Source organism: Clupea harengus, chromosome 5 (genome assembly GCF_900700415.2).
Source record: "Clupea harengus chromosome 5, Ch_v2.0.2, whole genome shotgun sequence".
Lineage (NCBI taxonomy): Eukaryota > Metazoa > Chordata > Actinopteri > Clupeiformes > Clupeidae > Clupea > Clupea harengus.
The window spans coordinates 744,848-772,500 of record NC_045156.1 but is presented as its reverse complement, the minus strand read 5'-3'; the positions used below and the strand labels follow the sequence as shown (position 1 = coordinate 772,500).

At 46.8% G+C, this 27,653-nt stretch overlaps 1 protein-coding gene across 1 annotated transcript in view; it reads left to right on the top strand.

Moving 5' to 3' along the window:
* The first annotated feature begins 2,363 nt into the window (after nt 1-2,363).
* Nucleotides 2,364-27,653, top strand: part of frmd4ba (FERM domain containing 4Ba) — a 28,529-nt gene continuing 3,239 nt past the window's right edge. The window contains exons 1-22 of the mRNA XM_031567220.2: nt 2,364-2,554; nt 6,169-6,234; nt 6,492-6,586; nt 7,038-7,130; nt 7,462-7,546; nt 9,311-9,367; nt 9,946-9,968; nt 13,575-13,658; nt 14,608-14,673; nt 15,215-15,272; nt 15,679-15,765; nt 20,671-20,747; nt 21,357-21,495; nt 22,385-22,526; nt 22,638-22,762; nt 22,863-22,979; nt 23,205-23,430; nt 23,673-23,729; nt 23,885-24,029; nt 24,935-25,105; nt 25,940-26,826; nt 27,069-27,201. Coding sequence (XP_031423080.1) covers nt 2,396-2,554; nt 6,169-6,234; nt 6,492-6,586; nt 7,038-7,130; nt 7,462-7,546; nt 9,311-9,367; nt 9,946-9,968; nt 13,575-13,658; nt 14,608-14,673; nt 15,215-15,272; nt 15,679-15,765; nt 20,671-20,747; nt 21,357-21,495; nt 22,385-22,526; nt 22,638-22,762; nt 22,863-22,979; nt 23,205-23,430; nt 23,673-23,729; nt 23,885-24,029; nt 24,935-25,105; nt 25,940-26,826; nt 27,069-27,201 — 3,092 coding nt within the window. The 5' untranslated portion in view covers nt 2,364-2,395. The remainder of the gene's footprint in view (nt 2,555-6,168; nt 6,235-6,491; nt 6,587-7,037; nt 7,131-7,461; nt 7,547-9,310; nt 9,368-9,945; nt 9,969-13,574; nt 13,659-14,607; nt 14,674-15,214; nt 15,273-15,678; nt 15,766-20,670; nt 20,748-21,356; nt 21,496-22,384; nt 22,527-22,637; nt 22,763-22,862; nt 22,980-23,204; nt 23,431-23,672; nt 23,730-23,884; nt 24,030-24,934; nt 25,106-25,939; nt 26,827-27,068; nt 27,202-27,653) is intronic.

Genomic DNA, 27,653 nt, shown 5'->3' with positions numbered 1-27,653 from the left:
AAAACATCGTGAGAATAGAACACTGTCTTTATATTCAGTGCTATCTTGTTCAGCATTGTCATCCTTGATATGCTTTCATGTCTTTTTATGTGAACGTCCAATGGTCTCACCGCTTCATCTCGACCGAGAGCATTTTTGAACACTGCAGAACACACCCTCTACATCAGGCTACACAATTATATTACACTAATTATGTTACTCCTCCGAGTATTTTGGACACATGGCCAGACAATGAGAGAGTGTGTGTGTTTGTGTGTGTGTGTTTGTGTGAGTGTGTGTGTCTTCATTTGTCTCTGTGCCGGTGTGTATCTGTTTTGTGGCTTCCTTGGTTAGCCTTATTACCGCAGCAGTGGAGGGGTAATGTCGTTAGCAGCTCTCAGAATTCCCCCAGTGCATTTCGACCTCTGACCCTGTCACCATTAAATAAAAACGCACGAGTGTCAGAGTGTCAGTTTTACCCAATGGATGGCTATTTTAGCACAGGGTCAGACCTTCGCCTGCTATGGCTTTAGGGCTGCTGCATAGACAAGTGCTCTTTTTCCATGAGAAATAACGGCACCCTCATGCCCTTATCTCTGCGGCCTGTTTTGTTTCATAATAATGCACTCATGATGGCATCTGTGGGACAATGCTGGGTTTGTGTTCCCCACAGCTGTGGATGTCATGGTTGGTGTAACTTATGCTTCTGAATGACTGACCTGTGTTTCAATGTGTGTGTGAGTTTGTGTGTTTGTGTGTGTGCGCGTGCGTGCGTGCGTGAGTGCGTGAGTGTGTGCACGTGAGTGAGTGTGCTTGTTCCTGAGTATGCACAAGTGCTCGACGGCTCGATCATACATGCGTGCGGAGGGAACTGTGCCATGGTGTGACTCCGGTGTCACCCGGTAGCCTCCTCTCCCCCACAGCTGTTCATCCTCTCTCTTGGCCATTGATTGGCCCATTTTCATAGAGAGCAGTGCCGCATTGATTTATTCCTCCGAGGTGTATTGAAATTGAGTTCTGTTCCATTTCATCCACTCTGCTCTCCCACTCCAGTAACTCCACGCTGTAAGTCGATCGCACACACTTGCTCTATGTCATTTCATTACGGTAATGATCCGACTCGTCCTCTTCGTCTGGGCGGCATGAGAGGATGCCTTTGCTCCATATAGTTTGTGGTCACAGTCGGGTCATTGTGTGACCTGTTTTGTGTATTTCAGAAAGGGTTCAACAACAAACTTCAAGAATTTGAATAGGCACGAGTCAGTAGCCGGATATTGCTTCCAGATGAGACAATCCTAAATGGGAGAGTTGGGAAAACAGATGTGATTCAATTGTTCCCATTGTTTCTCTCTTTTGCTGTGTATCCTGATGTTCGCAGGCAATTTTAGTGTGCATGTGGTTTCAACTCACTGTTAAATATGACTGAGAAAATGTTCCACTCCACTCATTGTGAGTTTTCCAGTGTGCTGCTCTTGGCCGTAATGTGTCATCCTGTATTCATGGCAGGTCGGAATTAAAAAAGGGCCTATTTTAAGTGTTCTTGTGGAATATTATGGGTGGAGAGGTCTGCCGTCCGTAGGAAACTACACCCCTTTCACACGCACAGTGAAAGTGACCTTCAGATCCTCACTGAGTCACATGTCTGGAGACAGGTCTGGAGAGCAGCAATATCACACTCCTCACTTTTTACAACCAATAGAATCCAGTAAGTACTGTGAAGGAACTATGTTAACAAACAGCTTATGTAATTAATTTCTTCATCCACCCTAAAAGCACAGAAAAGGGCAGTGCTTCTGAGTTATATCACGTTTACGAGTGGAGAGCTTCTCGTGAAAAATGAAACAAAAGCACCAATCTGAGAGCCAGAAAGAAACCACAGTGTTTGTTTATGGAGAGGCAGGGAAGGGACGGGCTGTTGCTGCATGCGTGTGTGTCCACAATTGTTTTCGTACATGTCCTTTGTGTGTTGTGTGTGTGTGTGTGTTTGTGTTTATGTGTGTGTGTATGCATTTGTGTGTGTGTGTGTGTGTGTCTGTGGGCAGAGGGCAGAGTAGGTCTGTCTGGGGCTGACTGTGTATGTGTATGTGTGTGTGTGTGTGTGTGTGTGTGTGTGTGTGTGTGTGTGTGTACTGCTCCGGGCCCTGCCCTCCTATGTTCTCCCTGGCTCCCTCTGAGGGGATGTCTTGGACGGAGGCCCGCCAAGAAAAGTGTGAGCGCAGCCTCTGGCGTCTGAAGCGGGGCTCCAGAGGCGTACTTCTCTCTGAGCTTACATCAGCCTCCGAGACAAACAAGAGAGGGAGGGAGACAGAGAGACAGAGAGAAAGGAAGAAAGAAGGAGAAGAATAGAGGAGAGTACACCAGCTCTGCTGTGCTGTGCTGTGCTGTTCTGTGCTAAGCTCCTGAGGGAATAGCAGCCATGGCTCAGGGGCTGATGTGTGGAGTGGACCTGCTGGCCAGCACCGGCCAGTGTGTGTGGACTGTGGCCGAACAGGTGCTGAGGAGATGCTACTCCCGGGGCCTGGAGCCCTGCAGGAGGTTCCTGCAGACGTGGTGCCACCTCGGGGACGTCTACCAGGTACGCTTTCTCCCTGTCAGGGGCCAATCTACTCAACGTCAGCAGAGGGACGGAAGAATCCATACTTCCGTTTTGGTGGTGGGTTGAAGGGAATGGGGTGTATTGATTTCCTTTCTTCCATCTTGATGGAGCTGAAGGTGGTGGCTGGTGGTAAGAGCCATGCAGCTGGGGCTCCTCAGTGTGGTCTCGGGGTCTTTATCTGCACACAGCACCACCTGCTGTTGTGTCTCTTCTGTCTGTTGCTGCTCAGCACAATGGCTATTGCAGCAGCAGTGTTCAGGGTTGTCATGTTGTTAAACGTGGAAAAGGGAAACACAGGAGAGAGGAAGCTTTTGAACATCTGTCTCAATGCACTCTCTCTCTCTCTCTCTCTCTCTCTCACTCTCTCACTCTGATAGATCGCTGTCTAGAGGCTTGTATCTTAGAAGTTGAGGCTAGTGGCTGACAGTTTGGCTCCAGGGTACTGGCATCAGATTCCTAAATATGATACTGGATTCAGGCCATGATGTGGCTTATTGTCCTGCTCTTCTTGGTGGCCCCACAACCACCTTTCATGTACTGTTGTGCTGATGATTGATATAAAAGCAATAGGAACAAACGGATCAGTCTAAAAGTCTGGAAAGCCACTATGTGGACCGCAGGAAAAGAAGTTTGACGTTAATTGATTGATCACATGTACGATGACTGATTATTCCTCTCCCAGGGCATCTCAGGTTGGGGATTCTTCCTGTTCCTGCTGTGCATCAGTCCAGTGTGTTTGGACCAGGGTGCGTGCTATGGTCCATATGGAAGTCGTTGTGAGACAGCGCAGGCAACCGTTTGATCTTCTGCGCATGCATACCAGCACGCGGTGCACCTCAGATAACAAGTCTGTTTTCAGTCACTTCTGGACTCAGGTTATGGAAATGTATCTCATCTTCACACACTTCAGAGATATCCCGGGTTGTAGAGAAGGTTGTTATTCATTTTCTCGTTGTTAAGAGGCTGTAATTCATTGATTCCTTCATTACTTGTATAAATATTGCATTTATAGATTGTCAAAAACACTATCCTTTGATTCATCTGTCATATTGGCGGTAAATGTTAGCTAGCACGCGTGTTAATGTGTGGGAGGCCTAAGCATTAACTGGTCCTATTTCTAGCAGGACTAGGTCAGTGAGTATCCACAAGGAAGCCTGGGGCATTTGGGTGGGGAGCCGCTGTGAGCAGGCAGGTCACTGGCTCAGAGGTCACGTGAAGGGTGCTTTTGTTTGAAGTTCCTGCCCCTGAGGTAGAGCTTTAGGGGGGGTGACCCCTCTGCCATGGCCATTACGCATCACATGACCCCCCCCCACCCCCACCCCCACCACCATTCCCTCACCCCATTCAGCATGGGCAACTTTTCTCAAAAGCAGTGGACTCATGCGTACAGGAATGGCTCCCCTTAATCTTTCTCTCTGCGTAACTTTCATGAATGTCCCTAGATCTTTTGTTTTGGTGTGTGGTGCTGATCATTAAAGTATGAACCTGGTAGTAGTTGTCAGTCAGACTGAACCTAATTTTTTCACAAGGTCACCATTCTGACTTAACTAAAATAAGATACCCACAGGTTAGTGAATGTACTGCAATAGTACAAAATAGGATAGTGTGTGTGTCGGGGGGGGGATACATAAATTAACTAATATTGATACAATCATATATACAAACAAAACAAAAAAGGCTTTGGATTGAAATTGAACGAGATTGTACTGTAGAAAATGTTTTTATGAAAAAAACAATATATATCATTAATACTGAACTTGTACACAACAAGTGGGTAGACCTCATGCTCCCAGTAGCAGTGCTGGTGTGAAAGCATAGTTTGATGTCATCAGGCTAGAACAATGCTGCATTGATAATTGTCCCTCGCTCAGGACCGTGCTACGCACCACTCCGCAATCCTTTAAAGGGTTACTATAGTGACTAATCCCTTCTTAGACAATGGTGCTTGTATAATTAACAGCTACAATAATTCTCTCTATTTAGTCGGATTACGTTCAATCCTGTGTTGTTTTATGGGGGTAGACCCATAGATTTACACCCGGTTTCTCAAAGCTGTGCAGTACAATTTCTCTTTTGTGTTTCTTAATTCAGTTTCTGGGTATGGAGTATCACAATTTTAGCTTTTGATGTCAAATAATTTCATGGATTATTGGATGTTTGAGATACTGGTGACTTCTATGAGATGTCAGACAAGCATTTCCATGTCTGCTGGTTAACTGGGAGTTCAATGACACTCTCCACTGATCATGTGTGTTGATTAACTGGGAGTTCAATGACACTCTCTACTGATCATGTGTGTTGATTAACTGGGAGTTCAATGACACTCTCTACTGATAATTTGGGTTGTTTGGTGTATATGTTCTTCATCAAGTTAATTAGGTTCAAAATGGATGACTGGTGGCAAAATATCAGTAAATCTTATCTTAGCAATAAAATTCATAAATCTGAACAGCTAAAATCCCTTGTTGACATAAGTAATACTAGTTCACAATTGAAGGATTTCAACTGTTTTCAACCTTTTACGTTTATAGCAAAAACCTATTGTTGTGACGTAAGGTTTATTCTTTCTAAAAGAGCCTGACTTGTCGTGATTGCGTGACAATTTGTCTGCCCTATGCACGAAAACAACACACCACAGTTTAAGCAGGCAATAACTCTGTACTAGTGATGGAGTGTGGCCATTGTGTCAGCCTTGAATGCCAAACAGGAAGTGTAAAATTCTTTGTAGTGTTGCGTAGTTGTGGCAAGAGGACTTTGGCGTCCCTCCCATCGACTGTATATAGAGTCTGTATAAAGAGAGTCTATAGAGTCTGTATATCCCACACTCTATATGCAGTCATTGGTCCTTCCTAATGGACTGTGGATGTGCATCAGCTCAGAGACTTTCCCCATTCACTGAGGCTACTCTCCTAATATGGAGCTCCACTTTCCACCAGCCAGGCCAGATGAGAGCATTTGGAAACCACATGGTTTATTGTGTTTAGTCACACAGATGGAAACCCCATGTAACCCGCCATCTCAATTCTGAGTCGAAACAAAACAAATTTAGCAGTACTATAGATTTAGAGTTGGTAGTCTTTTTGGATTGATTTGCTGTGTATGTTGTCATTATCTGGTAATATGCACAACTATATTTAAATGTTTTGTCTTAAAGTCCTTTTTTTTTTTTTGCTGAAGAAAGCAAAACTGGATGGTACAAATCTTTTTATGCTGCTAAAGATAGCAGAAATAAACCCACGTGTCAGCTTTAAATGCCACTCCATGTACAGGAAAGACATTTAGGCCACCCTTAATGCAAGAATACCTGTTATCTTCTGCTGACGTCTTTGTTTCATACCCTCATCCACTTTCCCAATAAGAGGGAATCCTGTTTGTCAATTGCATAGCCTTTGCCCAGCCATGGTGGTTTCTTAGAGGGCATGTGATGGTAGCTTCATTAGATTAAGTCCTCTTCATTGGAGGTATAAAGAGCTTAAGGTTCGATTGAGGGGGATCTTAGCTCTTCAATCAGAGACTGTGACAGACAACTGGACTGCTGCTGTGTTGAGCAGGGATACCATGATGCTAAGCCTTCTCTGCTCTTCTCTTTGTAGATGACAGAGGGGCGACTCGGCCAGGTGCGTCTCTTGGATGACAGGCAGCTGGAACTCTTGGTCCAGGTACACTTTTGTCCCTCTTTTGTGCAAACTTTCTCTTGATTCTCAAGTGATATATCACATTCACTATTGTCTGTTTGATCGGAGATGAACCAATTTGCATGACAACTTTGTATGACAATCTTTTTAACAAGAGGCAATGGGTAATGAGATTGATTATTTAGTTTTAGTTCCTGAAGGATGATTGACACATTTGAGGTTTTTCAGACATTCCCTCTTTTTCATGGTATGCTGATGTGATGTCTTTCTAATTGTCTTAGCCTAAGCTGTTGTCCCGTGACCTCTTGGATTTGGTTGCTTCACATTTCAACCTCAAAGAGAAGGAATACTTTGGGATATCCTTCACTGATGAGACGTAAGTGTCGTATCTACTAACTCGTTTTCTTGAAATGCTTCTCTCATACCCTGGAAGTATATTGTTCATATTCACATTTTATTGAAACTGTATGTATCACAAGAACTTTAACTAGAATTGCTCTCCAAATTATACAGCTTTAGGAATCTTGTGTAAAAAGTATGTTGTTGTAATTATGAATTACTGCACTGTTATAAAATCTTTTCAAAGGGAAATAAATCCTTTAAGTTCATTAAGTCTTTTCAACTCATTAAAATACTAGGCATAATGAGCAATACCCATCATTTAAAAAAGTCATTAAACTCAAATGTAATACTTTGTCATTACTACATAGGCCCAAATTGTTAAATCTCTGAAGCATATATGATTTAATAAAACAGTCTTTTAATTTAGGTTCTGTTTTGCTGTGGTTGAAATATCTGCTGTATAACCTTTTGATTTTATTTAATAGGGGTCAAAGTAATTGGCTTCAGCTGGACCGAAGAGTACTGGAGCATAATTTCTCCAAAAAGAGTGGCCCTTTGGAGCTGAAGTTCCTTGTGAGGTGAGTTTAGTCTCATTCTGTCTCTGTACATTATATATTCCTCATCAGTCAGGCTCTGCCTTACCCAAAAAGCTTCAGGTTTGCTAGATTAGTTGCAATGCCTATTGAAGTGGTGAGCTCATTCACTTGGAATATTTGTCCATAATGCTGATCGTGTTGATATTTGTAGTAGCCACTAGAGGGCAACATTGAGCCAGTATTTGCTTTACAACCAAGACTATAAAAGTTGGCCTTGGACAGTTGCTGTATAACATGCGGTTGTTTTGAACATCTAGACATTATTAAATGAAGTAGTGTTTTGTTCTTATTGTGACATTCTGTACTTTCACAGATTTTACATTGAGAATGTAACATTTCTGAAGGACACAACAACTGTGGAACTGTTCTTCCTGAATGCCAAGTCCTGTGTCTTCAATGTAAGTGGACAAAACATTCACCTAATTTGATGTGCTGTATCAGCATTGCATTACAGCACAGCAAGACAGAGTACAGAAATGACTAATGCTCTATAAATCATGTCCAATAACTGTGCAGAGCTGTTTGTGAGGGGGCTGGGGAATCTCCCCAAAGGCCCCCCTGGCTACGTTTAGGGGTGGCTTCAGAAACTTTAAAGGCAAGGCAGTGTGCCTCCAGATGTCAGCGTCTTAAACGAGCATGTCGAGCCAAAAACACAGTTGGCGGCCATGAAGCTGCTTTTGTGTACGAGGCATTCGCAGAGCCGTTCCGCTAAGCAACGGCACAAGTCCGGCTGGCCCCTCTCCAGCCTCCTCCTTTGAAACACTTAAGCCAGAGTTATTCCAGCACAGAGACGGCCTGTTTCTCACTTTTTGACTTCGCTCAGCACTTCACCCCTGCTGCATTTGTTACGTTGTTTGGCTGTTTGTCGACAAAGGACTTGTTGCCGTAGCAGGGAACAGGCCTGGTTTTGGTCATGAATTCGCCCCCAAAAAAACTGATATATTAATTTGTTTCTCTAAAATGCTTCAGTGTAATGCCGTGAGGAAGAACAATGTGCCGATTCACCTCCTCTCCCCTTCTCTGAGACCTGTACACCATCTCACAGGTCAACGTGTCCAGGGGGACCCCATCTGCAAAAGCTCATTGTTTGGCGTAAAATATTGAGGCGAGTTTGTGTTAATTTAGGGATGGACAGGGTGTGCTGCGCCAGGCAAAGTAACAAGAGCTGTGAGTGGGCTGGCTAAAAGGACCGAGACATGAAATGCTGGCTATGGACAACCCATTCAGTTGCTCAGACTTCACTAAAATACATAAATAACATTAACAGCAGAATATTTTCATCTCTCTCCCTCACAAACGTCTCCATGTAGCTGGCTGGTGCTTTTTCATTGAATAGAATTAGGTTTTCTCTAAAATCTAAATGATACACAATAGGCTGTCATTTATTATCCTGTTGATTATGCCATGGAAGTGCAGTGAGGATCAATCCTTAGCACAATTGATTGGTCCTGTGTTCATAATGTTTTATCAAAACATTCTTTATTGGTCTCAGATGAGAGGCTGCATCTGATACCAGTGTCAGTTCTTGACTAAGGTTAAGAAGGGATGCCTACTTTGGAATTGCCGAGCCCCCTCCGACAATGTAGGCTAGAAGGCGAGGTCGCGGGGACTGGTCGTGATCAGACATTAGTCCAGTCCAGATTGACCTGTTAACAATAGTGGGACGAAGTTATCTCGCTATTATTAAAGTTCTTTAACAACTATTCCTATATTCGAATATCCGTCACTGAATCCCTAATGTTGCAAGTTCAACCGAGTGCAAATTTCTGTTCGTGTTAGTCAGAACAATAAATTCAACCTGCTCTTCGACCGTACCATACTCAGCATAGAGCCCGTCCCGTATACTTTAAAAACTCAAACTCCCTGCATTTTATGGGTCCCGTTTTATAGTGTTTAAGTACGTTAACAAAATAACAAACGTTAGTATGTTTGGTATGTATTTGACCTTAAACGTATCTTGTTTGTGGAAAGTAACTTGAAGTTTCAGTTATTTGTCACAACCCGAACGCCAGCAGAAATGGTCTCGCCCACCGTAGTGGAACCTGAAGGTAGCGATAGGCAATTTCCTAAGGGGGGAAGAGTGAACTCCGATAGGACACTGAGAAGGATTAGGAAATATCGACATTTACGTTGTCTTCTTTTACTTTGTTTTGTTGCTTTAGGAACTTATTGAATTGGAGAGTGGTCGTGTATTCAAATTAGCGGCATATGCGCTGCAGGTAAGTGAGTCTTAACGATTTCCCAAGACTAGTTTGACAGTCGATGCAGGCATGCTCTCTGTAACGACGTGCAACATTTGAATCAACACAGGCAGCGATGCATTCATCTACAATCTAGTTTGTTACAATAAAATGTTAGTTGTATAGGCTACTGCTTCTTGTTTTATGGATACCTATTCTATGAAATTGCTGTGTATGTCCATCGATTATTTATGATGTTTGTATGTTCCCATTAGTTTAATTAAACCCAAATCCACGCATTTCAGCAACAGGTTTCGGAGCACAGTACATTTAGGCTAACTTGCATTTAAAGGAGGAGGGAATCAGGATGTAACTGTTGTGGTGATATTGTAGTCTATACTCTCCTCGTGATTGGTAGTTAAGCGCCTTAAGTGGGCTGCTGCACTGACCAGGCTACTTCACAGCACAATAGGGGACCATGTCAAATGTTCGCATGTAGTTTGGGTTAACACGGATGAAGGAATACACAACGATGGGAAAAACAGCCTCTGTTGGTCCAGGTATTCAAAAAGGACACCTTTTTTTTTACTTCACTAAATGTTTGTGTTTTATTTTAGGAGGCGAATGGGGACTACACAAGGTAAGACTTCTGTGGCATCACTAATCTCTATAGGCTTTTTGTTGCATTAATTGGGTGCTCGTTCTTATTGTAGCCTATAGCTATCAGTATTAAGACGATTGGGGATCTGCAAGCTATGTGTTTCTCACTTGCGTGAAAAAAACAACTGACAATTCACATACTTACCTCAACTCATCAGTAGCTAGCTAGTAGTAGTAGTGGGCTAGCAGTAGCTGCCTGCATTCTGTGAGATTTGCATGGGTGTTTGTTCATCAGAGTAGCTGATTAAAATGAATAGTTGATCTGCTGTATTGTAACACCAACGATGAGTTTATCCCATGTTTGTGTGTCTCTGGCATGGCTATAGCTTTGAGCTATGCATCAGGTCACTCTGCTCGATTGCTGATTTTTATTGGACCTTTGTATTACTTCTTGTGAGCTGTCTTATTCTGGATACATTGATGTTTACCACACATGAGAAATAGGGGAAATAATACCATCTGTTTGCTTTGATTGAAAAAATGGATTGTGTCTGTATATCTTACCTGTTGGTCCCACCTTGTGTAGGGCACTGAGAAGTGTGGTTGAAAAAGTGCTGATGTCCTTTAAACATCGACACAGTGGAAGGTTTTAGATTGCTATGTTGACCCTGACTTATTATGTTGGTCCTGAATGGTAGGGAGACCTGTGGTGACCTACAAATATACTGGCCTTGCCATCAAAGCAAACCTGTGTGTGTTTCCCCCGTCTGGCACCCCAGAGGCCCCCCGGTGTATTATTTGAACACAAAGATTTGTGCACTGTTGGGAATTGTATGGTGTGAGCATGTAGGGTAGATTCATATATGTGTGAAAATGGTTGGCAAAGCACAATTGGCTTGTTATACTTTTTAGGAAGTTTAAGTGCTTAAACCTGTGGTGAAGATATCTAACATGTGAACCCAGCTGTAAGGCCGTTATGTCTTTTTGTTTTCCTAGTGCATGGATAGTTCTGTTTGGAAATATTAGCCACGTGAGCTCATGTTTCAGCCTGTGTGTAATATACTCTCTGACAGTGCTGTTAAACCCACACTGGTAAGTTGGTTAAGGCAGCCCAGTGTGAAAATGACCTTGTTTGAGTTAATTGAGGATGTAGTCACTACTTGTGAGGTGTTTTTTTCTTTTCTTTTATTCTCTCTCCTCCTCCTTACGATGGCCTTGCTTGCTTTTTTTCCGGGTTGTGGGAGTGGATGGAGGGTGGGCATGGATGAACGTTTGCAAATCCCTTCCATAAACCATCCACTGCTGTAGACATGCATGGACTGGGGCCCAGCCCCGAAAGCCTGAGATTAGGTGTGTGGGAGCTGGAATCCCCCACCCCTAGGCTTTCCTGAAAACTCCACCAAACCGAGACATCTCCCCGTTTGCAAACCCAACAGGCGTCAGACGGGGCAGTGGTGATGTCAACACTCTCTGGTCCAAATCAAACTCCTCGCACTGCTGATGTGCATCTCAACTCCCATTTTTTGGAGTGTCTGCCTCCCTTTGTTAAGAAGGTGAACTTGTGGAAAAGAGTTGAGATGTGTGATGTGTTTAGTCTTTAAGGAGGCATTTGTTTATGACCTGGGGGCCAAATAACCTTTGAAGGTTAAGTAAAGCTGTCTTGCTTTGTGATATTTATACTTGAATTAAAATAATTGTCCCGTTGTATGTTGGCCTTACTCTGCACCGTATCCATATCAAGATTGGTTGTTAACCCCTGGAAGTTGGCAGAGCAAACACATCTAGCCTTTGCACTCTGGCAGGGGGTGGCTCCCAGCCTCAGAGGCACTAAAATAGCTGATCCATTACTGTTTCTCCCCGCACACTTAACAGGGGCGTGTGGAGGTAGGAGCTGCCCCCAGTCTGCATTAAAGATAACACAGACGGCGTAATGAGTTCCAGGTTTCTGCCAGGGGTGTCGGGAGTAAGGGCTCCCTCTGGAGACCCGCCCTAGCCCACCTCCCCTGCCCTTCTCATAATCATCAGCCGTTTTTTGCTCGTAATAAAATTTCACATGTAATCACGTCCTGTGTCAGATGGGGAACATGAATCACTCTCTTGTAGGAAGAGAACTAGAACTCCCAAACTTGTTCCTGGCTTTCCCAGTTTGATAAGCCTTGGCTGATAAACGTGCATTTTCCTAGGGTGTGTTTTGCTCCGTGTGTGGGCGTGTTTGTAGACATTAGTCATGGCGTCGTTGTTTGTTTGAAAGCCTGCAAATATCATACATTCACCCAGGTCATTAATAATATATATTTTCATCTGTGGCTGCTCTGTAGAATGCATTTCTTCTACCAAAGTACAAAATGTGTTGATAGTTGAAACACCACAGGCCACTGACGCCAACCATGACTCATTTGAGATCTGCATGTTTTCCAAACTGCCAACTGTCCTGCTGTTTTGATCATGTGAGGGTCCTCTTTCTGAATGCGCTCCCTCGGCTGTGCAGCACATCTCTCCTCCCAGCAGGGACGGCCAGAAACTCCTGAATAGCTTTTGTCAGCCTTTGCAGTACACCGCCCTGCCAAGCGAGCGCTCTCTCTGTTGACCTGTAATTGAAAGGCACTTTGCTCTCTTCCTCTGTGTATTGAGTGACTCATGGTTAATATTCTCGCAGAACCTTGACAGTGACATACAACACATTATGTCTGGAGAGATAAGACACCAGTGGTCTCTCTAAAAGAAATCTCCGTCTTTATCTCTTCCTGTATATGCTTGCAATATTTTACTCGCATCTTAGAGCTTGTGGTGGATAAGGGAATATGGAGAACATACGTTCCCTCCTTGTACTGGTTTGTGCTTGTCCTTCACTCAGAGAATAGGGCTGTGAATCTGGCGATATGATGAAGGGGTTACAATTCAATATAATCTGATGGAAGGCGATGTATGTTGCTTTTTTATTTTTTTTTGTCAAATTTAGTTAAACATTAACTATGTGTCCTTACGCTACTTCCTGTCTAAGTTGACGTTGTTATGTTGGAGTGGAAGAGTCAAATGGCTGAAGGATAGACTACAACACTGCAATACAAAATGAACCGCTCTCTGCCGTGAATCTTTGCATGTAAACTATTAATTAAAAATCGATGCAGTGTTTTTGAGAACTGATACAGTATCACAAAACATGATATCACGAGTTTCTTACACACCTGTTAAAGAATGGAGAGTGAGAGACTAGCTGGAATAAATGGCCTGCATGAACAGGTGAACGTTAATTCCATTAAAGCAAGAACACCTTGTTTACTTAGAAGAGGAAAGAAGAACTTTAATAGAGAGCCCAGATAAAACGTAGAATATTTCTTTAGCCAGCATCAACAATCACACAGATACAAGTTTTATACTACAGCTTTGCCCTTAAAGACCCAGAATTTCTATTAATGCTGTTATGTCATGAAAGCACAAAAATACTTTACATAACATTTATTTTTTTACGTCACGTCATATTTCTGCACCCAAGATCTATTATTAATCTAGAGCTTGCAGGTCCCCAAGATTAATGGCTGGAAGTATTTTTGGCTCCAAGGTTATGATTATTAAAAACTTCCCATGCTGGCTTTCATATCGTGTTCATTGCATCTGGTTTTGATGGATGATCTTGGCTTATTTGCAGTGATGAACGCACACGAGAGGACTTGAAGAAGCTTCCCACCCTACCATCCAAAGTGTTGACGGAACACCCTTCTCTGGCATACTGGTAAGCTGTGCATTCCATCAGGACATATTAGCAGCACACACAGCTCATTTGCAGATGCTGACAGCCACCTGGCTCCTTGAGTACTTTTGCAGACGCCTCCAACCCCCTGGTATAATCCCCTCATTGTAACACCTGGACGAGTGTTGAAGTGATTCAGGCGCTCAGATGCACAGCCATTTGCCAAGGCCCGCCAGTTCCTTTACCTCAAATGTGCCTAATTAATTAAGGGCGTGCCCACGTGTTAATGATGTCTGCCCAGCGGTGGTGCATGCGCTGGGTGGTGTTGCCCTCGTCACCACCAGCTGCCAGCTGTACAAGGGGCATCCCCTGGCTGGACAGACCTCCTCTCCTTTCAGGGCCTGGCTGAATCAGTGCAGTATCAGGGGGCTCTTCTAATGAGAACAGGCAGCTGGCTGTGGATCAGTGGGCAGATTTGAGTTACAGAGATGTGTGTGTGTGTGTGCTTTGTGTTAGACTGAGCACAAGTCTACACATGTGTGAGTGTGCATGTGTTGATCTGAGTATATGTTTCTGTACCTCTGTGCGTGTGCTTGCATGTGGTGCATATTTGAGGGCGCATGTCCACTAACAGCTGAACAGATAGCATTGCAACAATTCACTCTGAATGCGTGCGTGCGTGTGGGTGGGTGTGTGTGTCTGTGCGTGTGTGTGTGTGTTTTTACGCACACACGCAGAGTGGGGGTGATGTTGGGTCAGGCCAACCCGGGTGATTGTTGCAGCATGTGTGAGATTGACCGACCAGTTGTCCAGATGGCATTTTGTGCACGGACGCCTCAGAGAGATTTCTGTTAAAACAGCCTGTTTTTTGGGGGGTTTTTCTCTTCTTTTTTGCAAAAAACAAAACATCAAATGAACACGTTAAGCCTCTTACAACTAATTCTGCTTAGGATATGATCTCACCGTGTTCTGTCCGCTCTCTGTTCCGCAGCGAGGACCGCGTTATCGAGCACTACCAGAAGCTGAAAGGGCTCACCCGCGGACAAGCCATCGTAAAGTGAGTGAAGTCATTCATTTTCTATTTCATTCCCCTAGTGGACGGTCCGAGCGCAATCGTTGGAGTGCACTCAAGGATGCTGGGTCAACGAGGCCTCACCATTTAGAACAGTGCTCATAAAACCAACTCAGCCCTGTTGCTGGCTGGTCGCTACTAAAGCCCCCCCCCCGCCTGTTTGTTTGCTGCAGGGATCCGGTCGCCCGTCTGCCAAATTGTATCATTAATGAATGGGTCCGTCGGGCTGCAGACGGACCCACCTCTTGTTCCACCGCCTAGCAGAGAGTGACAGTGCTCCACTCTGTGTGCCTGCCCATTGCTTTCCAACAAGGTCGTTTGTGGCTGCGCTGGGCCTGTGGCCCTGAGCTGATCAATGGCCTCCCTCCCCATCAAGGCCCTTGGAGGAAATCAATGGTGTTACTGATGTCACTGACACAGGACTGTGAATGACTGTAGCTGAAAGCCCATTGCCCCCATAACACTGTCTGAGAGACGGCATTTTAATGTCGCCGTGCCTCACGCTCCGCTGTCTGTTCTCTCAAAGGTACTTGGCGTCGGTGCAGTCCTTCCCCAACTATGGAGTTCATTATTATGAAGTGAAGGTAAGAACACAGTCAGACTCTTGATACATATTTTTTTTCCAGGGTTTAAAAATGAGGAGGTCCACGTCCCTGTATTTGACTAGCAACACATTTCCACTAGCTCTGTGGTGCAGCCACCCAGAATGAGTCTGTGGGGGGCATTTGCTTGCCTTGCTTTTTAACATACAGAGTCAGAGGAGATCAAACACTGCCTCTTAAAATGACTCCCAGAGTTTGTGGATTGGAGGGAGTGGAGGCTGCTGAAATCTTTAGATCTTTGTCGCGCTGGTCGTTAGAGTTGCTAATGCTGCAAGTCTAATGGGATAATTGCCCCAGTAATTGTGTATTTTCTTTGCAGACTGTGCCACTTTAAAAAGAAAGTGCTAATGTAGTGAGAAACTTGTGGTGCTACTCTCTCTTTCCACAGGACAAGCAAGGCATTCCCTGGTGGCTGGGGGTGAGCTACAAAGGCATTGGCCAATACGACCAGCAGGACAAGTTGAAACCGCGAAAGGTAGGCAGCCCTCTACTCATTAATCAACCCATGGCTGTTTTTGTGGTTGCTTTTGCTCTTTGCATTCTCTGTGTCGTCCCCTAACCCCAGCACAGCGGGTTAATTTTTGACCAAACTGTAAATAGGGTGAACAAAGCCTCTAAGTGTCTCCATGACTGTAGATGGAGAAGGTCAGGGAAAGTGGCGGGAAAAAAAAACGAGTGCATGAGAGGGGGTGGGAATGACTTGTTGGCATGAAAGGTTTGAAAGTGATCTGTTGGTTGAAAAATGGCCTCTTGTGCCAACATGTGCCTTTTATTGTGTGTGCAGCTCTTGAGTAATGGGCACTAAATCACTGCACACAATGGTGTTTTATTGTGTCGAAATAGGAACGTGACTTATCAAGTCAGGCAGGATGTTGTGATGATCTTGTGAATCTATTGGCTCACGACCAGCGTGATATTTGACGCATGAATCCAGAGTGAATCCGTGGATGTGTATTCCGCATTCCTACTAGCTGCTAGTTTACAACCTTTAGCCTGAGCAGAGGGTTTTGCAAATGGTGGGAATTGCTCCTCTCCAGAGAGGGAGACCCAGTAGGCTCACCTCAGCTCAGCCTGCCCAGTGCAATAACCTAGCACCACAGGGAGTGTGGCACAGAGGCTTCGGAGCAGAGGCTGGACTGGTGCCAGTCTGCCAGGGGAGGACACACAGGGAGGCTGAGTCTGCCCGTTGGGCACCCCAATTTAGTTTCACTCTGATAGGCCGCACCAGAAGGGGAAGGGGTGTAGTCATTTTCCTCAGTACCCTATTTCTCTTTCTCCTCTGCCTGCTCTGTCTCCCTCTCTTTCTTTCTCTCTGTCCTGTATTCTGTCGCTTTTCATGTTTGAAAGAATACAATCCCCGTTAGAGAGCGGCCTGTCAGCTGGCCTGTACTGATTGTGTTTCCTGTCAAGGCTCGCAGCCTTTTGTGTTCAGATGGCCCCAAGTGCCCCCCAAACCAAACTTAGCCCAGCCCCCACCCCCCCACACACCCCCTCATCTCCCAGCATGCTCAGCTCATTATGCAAAGCTGCCTGTTATTGTGTGTTCCCCTCAGGCCAAACAATTGATCAAGCAATAAAGCACAATTACTTTAGTAGGGGGGCAGAAGAGCAGGGTTGAGGAAGGATCTCGCGGATGGGCTCTTCCCCACAGAAACCTCACCGCCACCAGATTAAAGAGCTCTTAAAATGGAGGCCTGTTTCCCAGACGTGAGGGCTGAGCAACGAAAGTTGCTACTGTAATAAAATGTTGCCATGTTGTCCTCTCCCTCTATTTATGTCTGGTGGTATGAGCAGGAACTCGAATAGAACTTGTCAGTTTTTGGAATTTCACTGGTGACCTTAGTGGCTTCAGAGCATCACAGTCATGTTTTTATTCAGACAATCTCAAACATAAAGCTGTCTGATTTAGCTGTGAGTCAGTGGAATAAAACATGCCATTGGCACTGAATATTCCTGTGACAATATTTGAGGTGTGCCCTCGCGTTCCGTATGCGGTTTTGTGTGTGTCACCTGACTGCGTGCGTTACCTCATTCCCTGATGCCAATACAAACAGTCATCGTTTTTCACAGAGTGGCTGAACTTGTATGTGTAGTGTTGAACCAGAAGTTATCCTACCAGTCCAGCACACCCCCTCCTCCCCCTGCCTCGAGCCTCTCTCTGAGTTTGATGTAGAGGCACAGGTTCATGCCCCCCAGTGCTGTCACTCTCGGCAGGGGTGAACACCACCATGCAGCCCCAAGGCAGGGTCAGAGTGGGGAAGGGTGGGGCAGCACTCACTTGGAGTGGATGTGTGAGTCATGACCTCTGACACATATGCTGTGGTGAGGAGATTTACTGCAGTAAGAGTGAATGAGTTTTCCCACACACACAGACACATACACACACACCCCCCTGAGTTTGCCTAGTGTGGTTTTGGGATATGTTGGGATCGGAATGTTCTGAGCTGGTGCATATCCGGGAGCTGTTTGGGAATAATTTGTTCTCTAGTTTGATGGTGAATGTACATCTACCTGGAGACCTGTTTTCTGTGAAGAAGAGGACTTATCTCACCCACTGCTGTGATGATAGAAGAGGTTACATAACTCTTGATCTGTATGAAATGTACTTTTTTGGCAGATAAATATATTTTTTGTTTTGGCATTTCAAAGTCATTTCTAAAAAAATAAAGATGTGCCCGACATATGACTGGAATCCCCCCTCATCTTGGTGCAGCCACTGGTGATTCTCTTTTAATCATTGCCAAACTCCCTCCCGTACTCCTTGGCTCGGAAGCACAGTTTGTGGGTGGGTTAAATCCTTGGCATACTTTAATTGTGTGTCACTGCCAGTTATGCACGTGGAAACGTGGAGGATACGTGTTTGGATACATGGAGTATTCATGTTTAGGGAAGAGGACGAATGGTCTGTGTGTGAAAATGTGTGAGAAGCCTCGGGTCTGTGCACTTAAATCCCCTGGATATTGGTGTTAATGTAAGCTTCCATAGTCCTCTGGGAATACAGGGGCAGGTTAGAGGCTCTCTGTCTCACACCGCAGGGGAGGGCACTGGGGGAGTGAAGAGGCCACTGGGCCCCTTTGTGTGGGGAATAACCATGCTTTGAATTCAGTGGGAGCCTTAATAACTCATTTATTATGCAGTGAAAACAGGCCACTGACCCCCAGTGATGTGGAAATGTTTTTCCTTCTCACCATCAGAGAGAAAACCCGACAGAGAAACGTGTTGCTGAAGTTATTCAATTAGTCACTATGTAGAATGTGAAGGTGTGGCCACAAGCCTCCTATATGTTAATCGTCTGCTTACTATTTGCAGTTTATACTTTTACTTAATATTTAATCTAATAGTATATTACATTTTTATGGTTTATACTTTTTATAGTTTTAAGTGTAGCTTGTTTGAGCTTGTTTTAGTTTGTTGTTTTTATCCCACACGATTGGTTGGTACAGATGAGTGGTGAGAACTTGTGGGCAGTCAGGTCCTTCAGGGGCCTTGGCATGCTTTGGCTTTCTCGTGTGGAGGTGAGTGAAGCCACGCCGGTGAGGTCTGGCCATTAATGATTAGACGGAAGTAGTAGATTCCTGACATACTTGCCCTGGGAGGCAAGTATAGGAGGGTAGATATAAACAAGGAGGGCTCTCATGAACAAGGGGTGGTCTGGCATGTTGCGTCGTAAAGCAATGAAAAGGACATTGAGTATGAAGAGCTAAAACTGAATGGCTACAGAGGCCTAATCTGGAAATCTTGCTGAGGGAAATGGCTTGAAAAAGAGACAAAATGGTTTCTTCCCAGGAGAGAGAGAGGCTGAGACTGAGAGAGAGCAGAGGAGGTAGAATTCCTTTTGTGTGAGAGTAACCTGTTCGGCTGGTTTTTGACTCCGAGGAAGCGAGGGCACTAGAGAGCCAAGCACTGTCTGAGAGAGAAAAGAGGTGGAGGAGAGAAAAGTGAGAGAGCTAGTGGGGTGTGTGTGCGCGTGTGTGTGTGTGTGGGGGGGGGGGGGGTTGGGGTGTGTGTGTGTGGGGGGGGGGTCAGCTTGCTCAAGGTGGATGAACATGTAGTGAGGTGCCTATGATGTCACAAGAAAGGGAGGAGGTAGAAAGTGGGGGTGGGGCCAGCTCAGCTGAAACTCTTGCAACACCTTTTGGGCTGCCTGAGAACAGACAAGAGTGTATTGTTCGAGGAAGCAGAAGCCCGGTGGGAAACTCTATCGGACGATTCAGGACGACCCCAGCGCACTAACAAGGGACTCAAGAGCCACTCACTGAGCTCCATTTCTTTTCAAAGCTCTCTGTCTCAAAAAACACTGTAAGTGGAACTGGAACTGATGTTCTTTATTTGTTTGCTTCTTCATATCCATTGGGCTTCTGATATGATCAGCCACTTTTGCCTGTAACATAATAGAGCTCTCTGCTGATAGGCAAAAGAATGTTTGTTTGCTCTCTGTTCACTTTATAGCATGAGTGTGTCACTTTGTTAGGGTTCAAGTGAAGTGTCCTTGATGGAACATGTGAGAGAGAGGGACATGGAGAGAGTTTTGTGCCGGTCATGTCAGTTGGTGTTTAAATATTTTGATACCGTTTGCAAAGATGCATTGCTTCATCTGAGGCGGCCGCTTTTAGCCAAGGCATTCGTGGCACAGTGAGATGAAGTGCTGCGTCGACCACACTCACTCTCGTATCTGCCCGCCTCTCAGCCCACACCGCCGCAGCGCGAGTACCTGGCGGAGAATGTTTATTAGCGTCCCCCCATTAATCTCCAGCCCCAGACTGGTGGTGCCGCTGGGTACGGAGCCCCTGCCCGCTGTGAGCCTGAGAGTGGCTACGTGCTCAGAAAAGAGGGGCTTTAAATCTGCAAAGAATGGCCAGTCTTCTTCACAGCAGATGTTTTGCCTAGTGTAGTTTTATTCCCAACCCCTCTCGTTCCTGTGTACGGTGTGTGGTGAGTTTAGAGCTTATCCTCCCTTTGGGCAGGAAAAAGATGAAGGGATGAAAGAAGGAAATAAATGAGCGCTTCACTCAACAAGGCTCTCACTCTTTTCATTAAAGCCCGCCATGCCAAATTGGCCTCATACCTGCATTATTACTGCTTGTTTTCAAGACCCTGTTTTCAAGATCGAGAGTTCATTCGTTTTTTTTTTTTTTTTTCTTTCTTTCTTTCTTGTGTGTATTTCAGGCCAATGTTGTAATATAAAATTGGAGGATGTGAGTGTTTGTTTTCAGACAGCTGTTTATCAAGCCACACATCTCATGTTTTGTTCCTGCACTCCCCAGAGCTCTTTTCCTGTGTGTGTGTGTGTGTGTGTGTGTGTGTGTGTGTGTGTGTGTGTGTGTGTGTGTCTCTCTTTGTAAGCAATTTTTTTGTGTGTGTCTTCTTGCGTCTCCCGCAGTTGTTCCAGTGGAAGCAGCTGGAGAACCTGTACTTCCGTGAGAAGAAGTTTGCGGTCGAGGTCAACGATCCCCACAGGTGAGCACGACCCCGAGAATGTTGCCACACCGGAAGTCTTCTGTTCTGCTCTGCTGCTGCTCTTTGAAGCCATGTTGGTTCAGCTCCATGATTCACATCCAGTCCTCGAAGCCAGGGAGAAAGCACCTGCTGCCCCTGACTCATTCCACGGCAGCTCTGCACCACGGCAGCTCGATCATGACAAGAACCTAATGTTTAGCCTTTTTATGCCACGTCAGGACTGCAGCGGTGTCTGTCCATTCCGACCTGCACGCCGCGCTGCACACAAATTGGAGAGCGCAGCGCGGTTCTTGCCGCCTCGAAATTAATTAGAAGTTACTGATGCAAGACCTTTTAAATGCAATGCATCGACTGCCATCGGTGGATGCCACTATGCTATACGGCCTCAGACTGAATTGAATTTCCTGAGAAAGTTCTCGTGCTTTATCGTTTCCGTTGTACCTCATTAAGCAGTCGTCTCTCTGATGTGGCAGTTGTGTTGTTGTCGGCATGCAGTGGGGAGCCAATTCTGCGTTTCCCATAACTCTCCTAAAGTATATCTCTCTCTCTCTCTGTGTGTGTGTGTGTGTGTGTGTGTGTGTGTGTGTGTGTGTGTTTCTTAATCCACAGGAGGGAGGTGTCCAAGCGCACATTCGGGCAGAGCGGACTGGTCATCCACTCTTGGTATGCCAGCCACACTCTGATTAAGACCATCTGGGTGATGGCCATCAGTCAGCACCAGTTCTATCTGGACAGGAAGCAAAGCAAAGTGAGTGTGCAGCCCACTGCTAGCCCTGTTGCCTGGGATTGTCTGTGTGTTATCCAGTTAGTCTGACCACCCGTATGTGTTAGCCTGGTAACTGTGCGTGCGTGCGTGCGTGCGTGCGTGCGTGCGTGCGTGCGTGCGTGCGTGCGTGCGTGCGTGCGTGCGTGCGTGCGTGCGTGCGTGCGTGTGCGCGCGCGCGCGCGCGTGCGCGCGCATCTGCCCCACTCTATTGTTGGTCATGCTGCCTCTGCATGGCAGTGTGTAGGTGTTGTTTTACTGGTGTGTCCATCATCTGTCACAGTCCTTATCAGATGTTAGCCTGGGCTATCTCCATCAGCACTCCCCATACCCCTGACCTCTCTCTCTCAGGCGTTTCCTCATACAGCAGAGTTGCAACAGAGAAGTCACATAGGAAGTCAGAAGTTAATGCATAGCTTGTGCATTTTCCGTCATGTGTGACTGAGCGCACAAATATTGAATTCGTAGGTCGTAAGCGGTAAAAGTGAGCGTGGATTAGCGCAAGATGTTGGTTTTTCTTTTCTTTAAGTCCTCGTTTGTTTAGACTCTGTTTCATTAGCACTCTTGGCGCGCGCACAGAAAGTGAAGTCGAGTGAGTGTGCGGCGAGCGTCTCCCTGCGCTAATCTGGCCGCAGTGAGACGCAGCTTTCACTGCTTAGAGGCAGATGGCCTGGCAGCCCTCATCCAGGAATAGTCGCGTGGCTGATTGATGGGATCCCTGCTGCTTTAAGGCTGAGGCATACAAATTGAAGCTTATAGCTCTGCAGAGTCGTTAGGATGATGTAATGACCATGCTTCTGTCTTTTTTTTTTCTTCCCCTTCCTCTGTTCCCCCATATCTCATTGTCTGTCCTTTTTGTCCCCTTGTATGAAAGGCCAAATTAACCACAGGCAGAAGCCTGGGTGATATCGCCATGGATCTGACGGAGATCGGAGCGCCCAGAATCACTAAACTGGTCAATATGGAGAGCAAAGATCAGCTCATCATGGCTAGCAATGGAAGCCTGATCTCGACAGGTAAGTGTCATCAGAAGCTGTCATTGACAGTACAATGAAAATGTGTGGATATATCTATGCAGCAGTCTGTCGTTAGCAGTTGGCCTGAGTTTTCCTTTTCCTTTTCTGCAGACTCGGATGCAAATGAGGATAGGAAACAAGAAAAGATTGCTGACCTTAAGAAGAAAGAGAAGGATCTTCAGGACAACCTGTCTCAAAAATTGGACGAGCTCAAGAAGATCTGCCTCAGAGAAGCCGTAAGCACCCCTGTCCATGTGTTACTTTCACTTCAGCCCATCATTAAAATGCCCTCAGCTAGAGATAAAGGTTTTGTTTGTTTATTTGTCCCCTCATCAGGAGCTGACAGGCAGGCTGCCAAAAGAATATCCACTGAAGTCAGGAGAAGTGGCTCCCACCATCAGAAAACGAGTAGGGACCACTTTCAAACTGGACAATCTCTTCCCTTACGATAAGGTAGGCAAAAACCTCACCGGAGAGAGATGACTACAGGTTAATTAGAGCCTGTCCTGTCAATTGGACAAAATATGATGCAAACCAAGAATCAGTTGTACAAGTTGTATCCATTCTGGTTTAAGTTTTGATCTTTTGGCATGCCTGAACAGTAAGAAAACGTACCCGTTGTATTAATACCAAAATGTATCTCATTTTATTTTGCCATTGCTTTCTTTCTTTTTGAAGGACCCTCACATTAGAAACCTGGAGAGCCGGTTTGCCCTGCAGCAGAAGATTGTGGAGGCCGCACTGAAGCTGGCCAACGAAGGTGAGCTCTGCAAAACTGTGAAGAAGAAGAGGAAGAGAAACTGCCTGGACGCCATGAGGAAGATGCAGGAGATCGAGGACGAGATCAACGCCTACAGAATAAAGACTGGGAAGACGCCTACTCAGAGGGCCTCCGTCATCATAGGTGAGAGAGCAGAATATGAGTAGTCCTGAGAGATCTGTTAAGCAGCTGTGCTGTTGGAGTAACGTCTGTCCTGGTAATGTCAGTAAAAAAAAAAAGAAAGATTTTTAAACTGAGCAAAATAAGAGATTTTGTCGGCATTTGTTTGGCATTTACCTGTGTGTATTTACTAGTTAACTAGAATGATGTGTTGGAACAAAGGCACTGTCTGTACTTGAGACACTCACCTCCAGGTATTTTCTCAGATGAGGCCAACCCCTCGGACCTGAGCTCGCTCTCAGACAGCTTAACCCTGGACGACGGTGAGTGTGAACCTCGTGTCACTGTTCACTCTGAAATATAGCACCTCTGTACAACACCACCACCCCCCACCCCACCCCCCATATACAAGATCATGCTATCTCCTGCTAACTTCTGATCTCTGCTAATCCGCTGTCTTCCATCTTGATGGTTTCAGATGAGTCGCTGATTGGCCAGAGACAGCGGTCCCGCTCGGTGCAGTACTCGGACCGACCCATTCCCTCTGAGAGCCTAGGCGTCCAGTACTACACTGACAGACGAGCCTCTACTAACGACCAGCTACAGGATGTCAACTTACACAGGTAAGGCCCTGCATGGCTTTGAAGAATACTTTCTTACTACAACATAACATTGGTATTCATTTAAAAATGTTATGCTCTTGGCACAACCAAGTCCTTTTGCTTTCTGCTGAGGCACACTAGTGGGGTATGGTGCTACTGCGTGCTGTATCCCAGGCATAACATACACTAGACAAAGCCACAGTGCTCATTTGAAGCATGCCACAGAGCGTGCCCGGTCTGTGTCCTCTGTGCAGGGTGATGTGCAGAGAGATCTTGTAAGCCGCAGCAGAGCTAGTGCAGACCTGCAGAGCCAGGCTAGACCAGGGGCAGCATTCCTTCCCCTCCTTCCAGACGCCTCGACAATCAGCTCTTATCAGCCCAAACGCACTCGCGCGCGGGGTTAAAAATAGAGAGTGGAAGAAGCATGCCGTGGCCTGACTGCCAAGGCGCTCACAAGCACACAATCACAAGGGGAAAGGAGAGAGCCCAGAAACTAAGGTGGCTAAAGCAGTTACGCGCAGGAGAAAGCCCGCGTGGAGAGTTCGTCAGAAAGAAAGAAAAGAAGAAGTGTTGTTAAGAACCCTCAGTGCGCTGATGTGTGAGAGGGAGAACAGAGTTCCAGGCCGCTTTATTTAATAAGGAGTAATGACAGTAACAGGAACATTGGATTTGTGTCGTGCACCATAATGAGGCCGGTCACTGACCAATGAAATTACCCATGTAGGTGTAAACCAAAAGCTGGAGGTGTATCATGCACATGCAGTGCCCTGATTTTATAAAAATAATAATAATAATAGCAGTTATTATTATTATTATTATTATTATTATTATTATTTGTTTCTTTTCCTTCCACAGCTACCACCAGCGATAAAGTCCTCACTTGTAAGAAGCGAGCCTCATAAGCACTTCTCTTATCTGACTTTCAGACTACCTTACGGCGAAGTCCAGGACTCGTTCCACCACCGGGATGTTCACCGGGATGTTGTGTCTGGCCACAGCAGCCCGTACAGGCCTGGCTCACGTCTGGCCCCCGACACTCGCAGCATGCCTCCTACGCCGGTGCTGACCCGCAACGCCTACAGCAGCAACCAGCTTAGGTTGGTCTGACTCACACTCCCCCTCCACACCCATCCCCACCTGCATATGCCTGAACACCTGCACACACACCTGCACACACAACTAAGTGCAGCTCAGAATATTAAAAATCGTCCTCCATACCTCAATCCCTAGCTTGCCCCCCAGATATTGTCCACCAGACTGCATGCTTGACCGTCAACCCCACTCCAACACTATCCTGTAATAATGCTTGGCATCTGACCCCACCCAGCAGATGGGATCTGTAACCCTCACTTCTTCCCAGATAACCTTCCAAGTAATGCCTGCCTGTTCGGTCAGCTGACCGCAGCAAACTGCTCTCCTGTACACGGCCAGTACACACTGCCCAACCCCCCCCCCCCTTCCTACACACACACACACACACACACACACACACACACTCCTCGCCTTCGGCTTAATGCTCTAGAGGAGAGCTGCTCCTACACAGCCTCCCTTTATCACAGTTCAGCTCACTACAGCTGAGGACAGCCGATCAGCTTCCCACATCCCACAGCACCTTTTAATTATTCAACAGCTGTATGGAGGCACTGGTGTAGTCCACAAGTGATGTCCTGTAGAAGTCAGCCTGCCTCGAAGCTTTATAGCCCCAACTCAGGCAGAGCTCATGAACGTAGCACATCACAGATAAGCACTGCTGAATCACAAACACAGCCTGAGTGTTCTCCCGAGGGATAGATCTTCTGATGATGGATAAATAAATCAGGCAAGCAGAGTGCACAGCATTGCTAGCGCAGTGTTATTGCCACGTGAGGCACCATTTGGGAACGTGACGTTAATGGTCCCCATTCCCCCCCCCTCTCCTTTCTTGTGCTCAGCTACGGCGACGCCCCGCGGCACTTCCGCCAGCGCAGCGGCAGCCTGGAGTCGCAGCAGGCCTTCCTGATGGAGGGCGAGACGCACCAGCCCAACCCCCACGTGCTCGCCGTGCCGCGCCGCAGCACCAGCACCGAGATCCTGGACGACGGCTCCTCCTACACCAGCCAGTCCAGCGTGGAGTACGGCACCGCCCCGGGCTACCACCACCACCACGGCGGCGGCGGTGGCACCATCCACATGCCCTGTGCCCGACGGCGCCAGCGCCGCGGCGCCAACATCTACGCCAACTCTGGCAGCATGCCCAATCTGGCCCAGCAGGATGCCTACCGCCCCCCGTCCCGGCCTACCACCACCGCCTACTACGTCACCGGATACCCCTCCCAAGCCGACCCAGAGCCTTACTCCAACGGGGCCTACGCCTACGAGAACGAGACAGAGGGCCACTACAGCGTCAACACATCGTCATGCTACTACCAGCAGCAGCAGCAGCAGCAGCATCAGCAGCAGCAGCATCAGCAGCATTATCAGCAGCAGCATCACCAGGCGACGGCCTACCACCCGCACGAGGCCTACCACAGCTACGCCAACGACGAGCTGGACAGCCTGTCGCATCACAGCCTATCGCAGCACAGCCTATCGCAGAACAACCCCTACGCCACGCTGCGGCCGCCCAGGAACAACCGGCCGCCCTCACGCAACGAAAACATCACCAAAAACATACAGAAGGCCCTGGTGGCCGAGCACCTGCGCGGCTGGTACTCCCGCAACACGGGCCCCAAGCAGGTCGGTGCCTACGACTACGAGCGGGGCTCCCAGCACAGCCTGGGCTACCAAACCTTGTCCTCCACATACGGCCGCAGCCAGCGGAACGCGTCCTACTCCTCGGGTACGCATCCCAGCAACCCTTCTTAAAAGCGTGTGTCTCTCTCTCTCTCTCTCTCTCTCTCTCTCTCTCTCTCTCTCTCTCTCTCTCTCTCTCTCTCTCTCTCTCTCTCTATGCCACAACACAGCTGCCCTGACACCCTAATACCCAGTAATCTGAGCCTCTCACCCCACAAATAATGGACCTTTTCTTCTCTCTCCCTCTCTTTCTCTTTCTCCCCGTCTTTCTTTCCTTTCTCCTTCCAGTCTCCTCGGCTGCCAGCGCTGGAACCTGGCGCGGCCATCACCTGTCGCCGGGCCTCGACGACTACGAGCTGCCCGTGCCCCTGGCCTCGCAGCAGTACGGCCCGGCCCACTACATCCAGCCAGCCCACAACAGGTGAGGGGGCGGTGCTCAGGCCCACCTCATTCATTATCCAATTAGACTTTTCCCTTAATCCTACTTAAGCAAAGGAGCCAAGCAGCCGCAACCTTATTAAGGGGAGCGGCCAAACAAGGGCAGGAAAAAAAAGTCAAGCTCTCCTGTTCTTTTAGCCCTGCTCATTTTAGCCATGCGCTCTCCCCTTCCCTCCCCTTCCTCTTTGTGTCTTCGATGGCACGGCTGACACGGCTCCTGTCTGTTGGCGACGTGTCCCCTGAGGTATTGCTAATGGCGTTTCATTGCAGTGCTGTAGCACGTGAGGCGGTTACTGTGGCCGCCTGCCCAGGCTCATGATGGCTCGCGGTGGCCGGACAGTAATCACTCTCTCTGCAGGTCATAAAGGAAGCTCTCTTCTGAGGAGCTTCCTGTGTGTGTAACCAATCCCCCCCCCCCTCCTCCCCCCAAACATC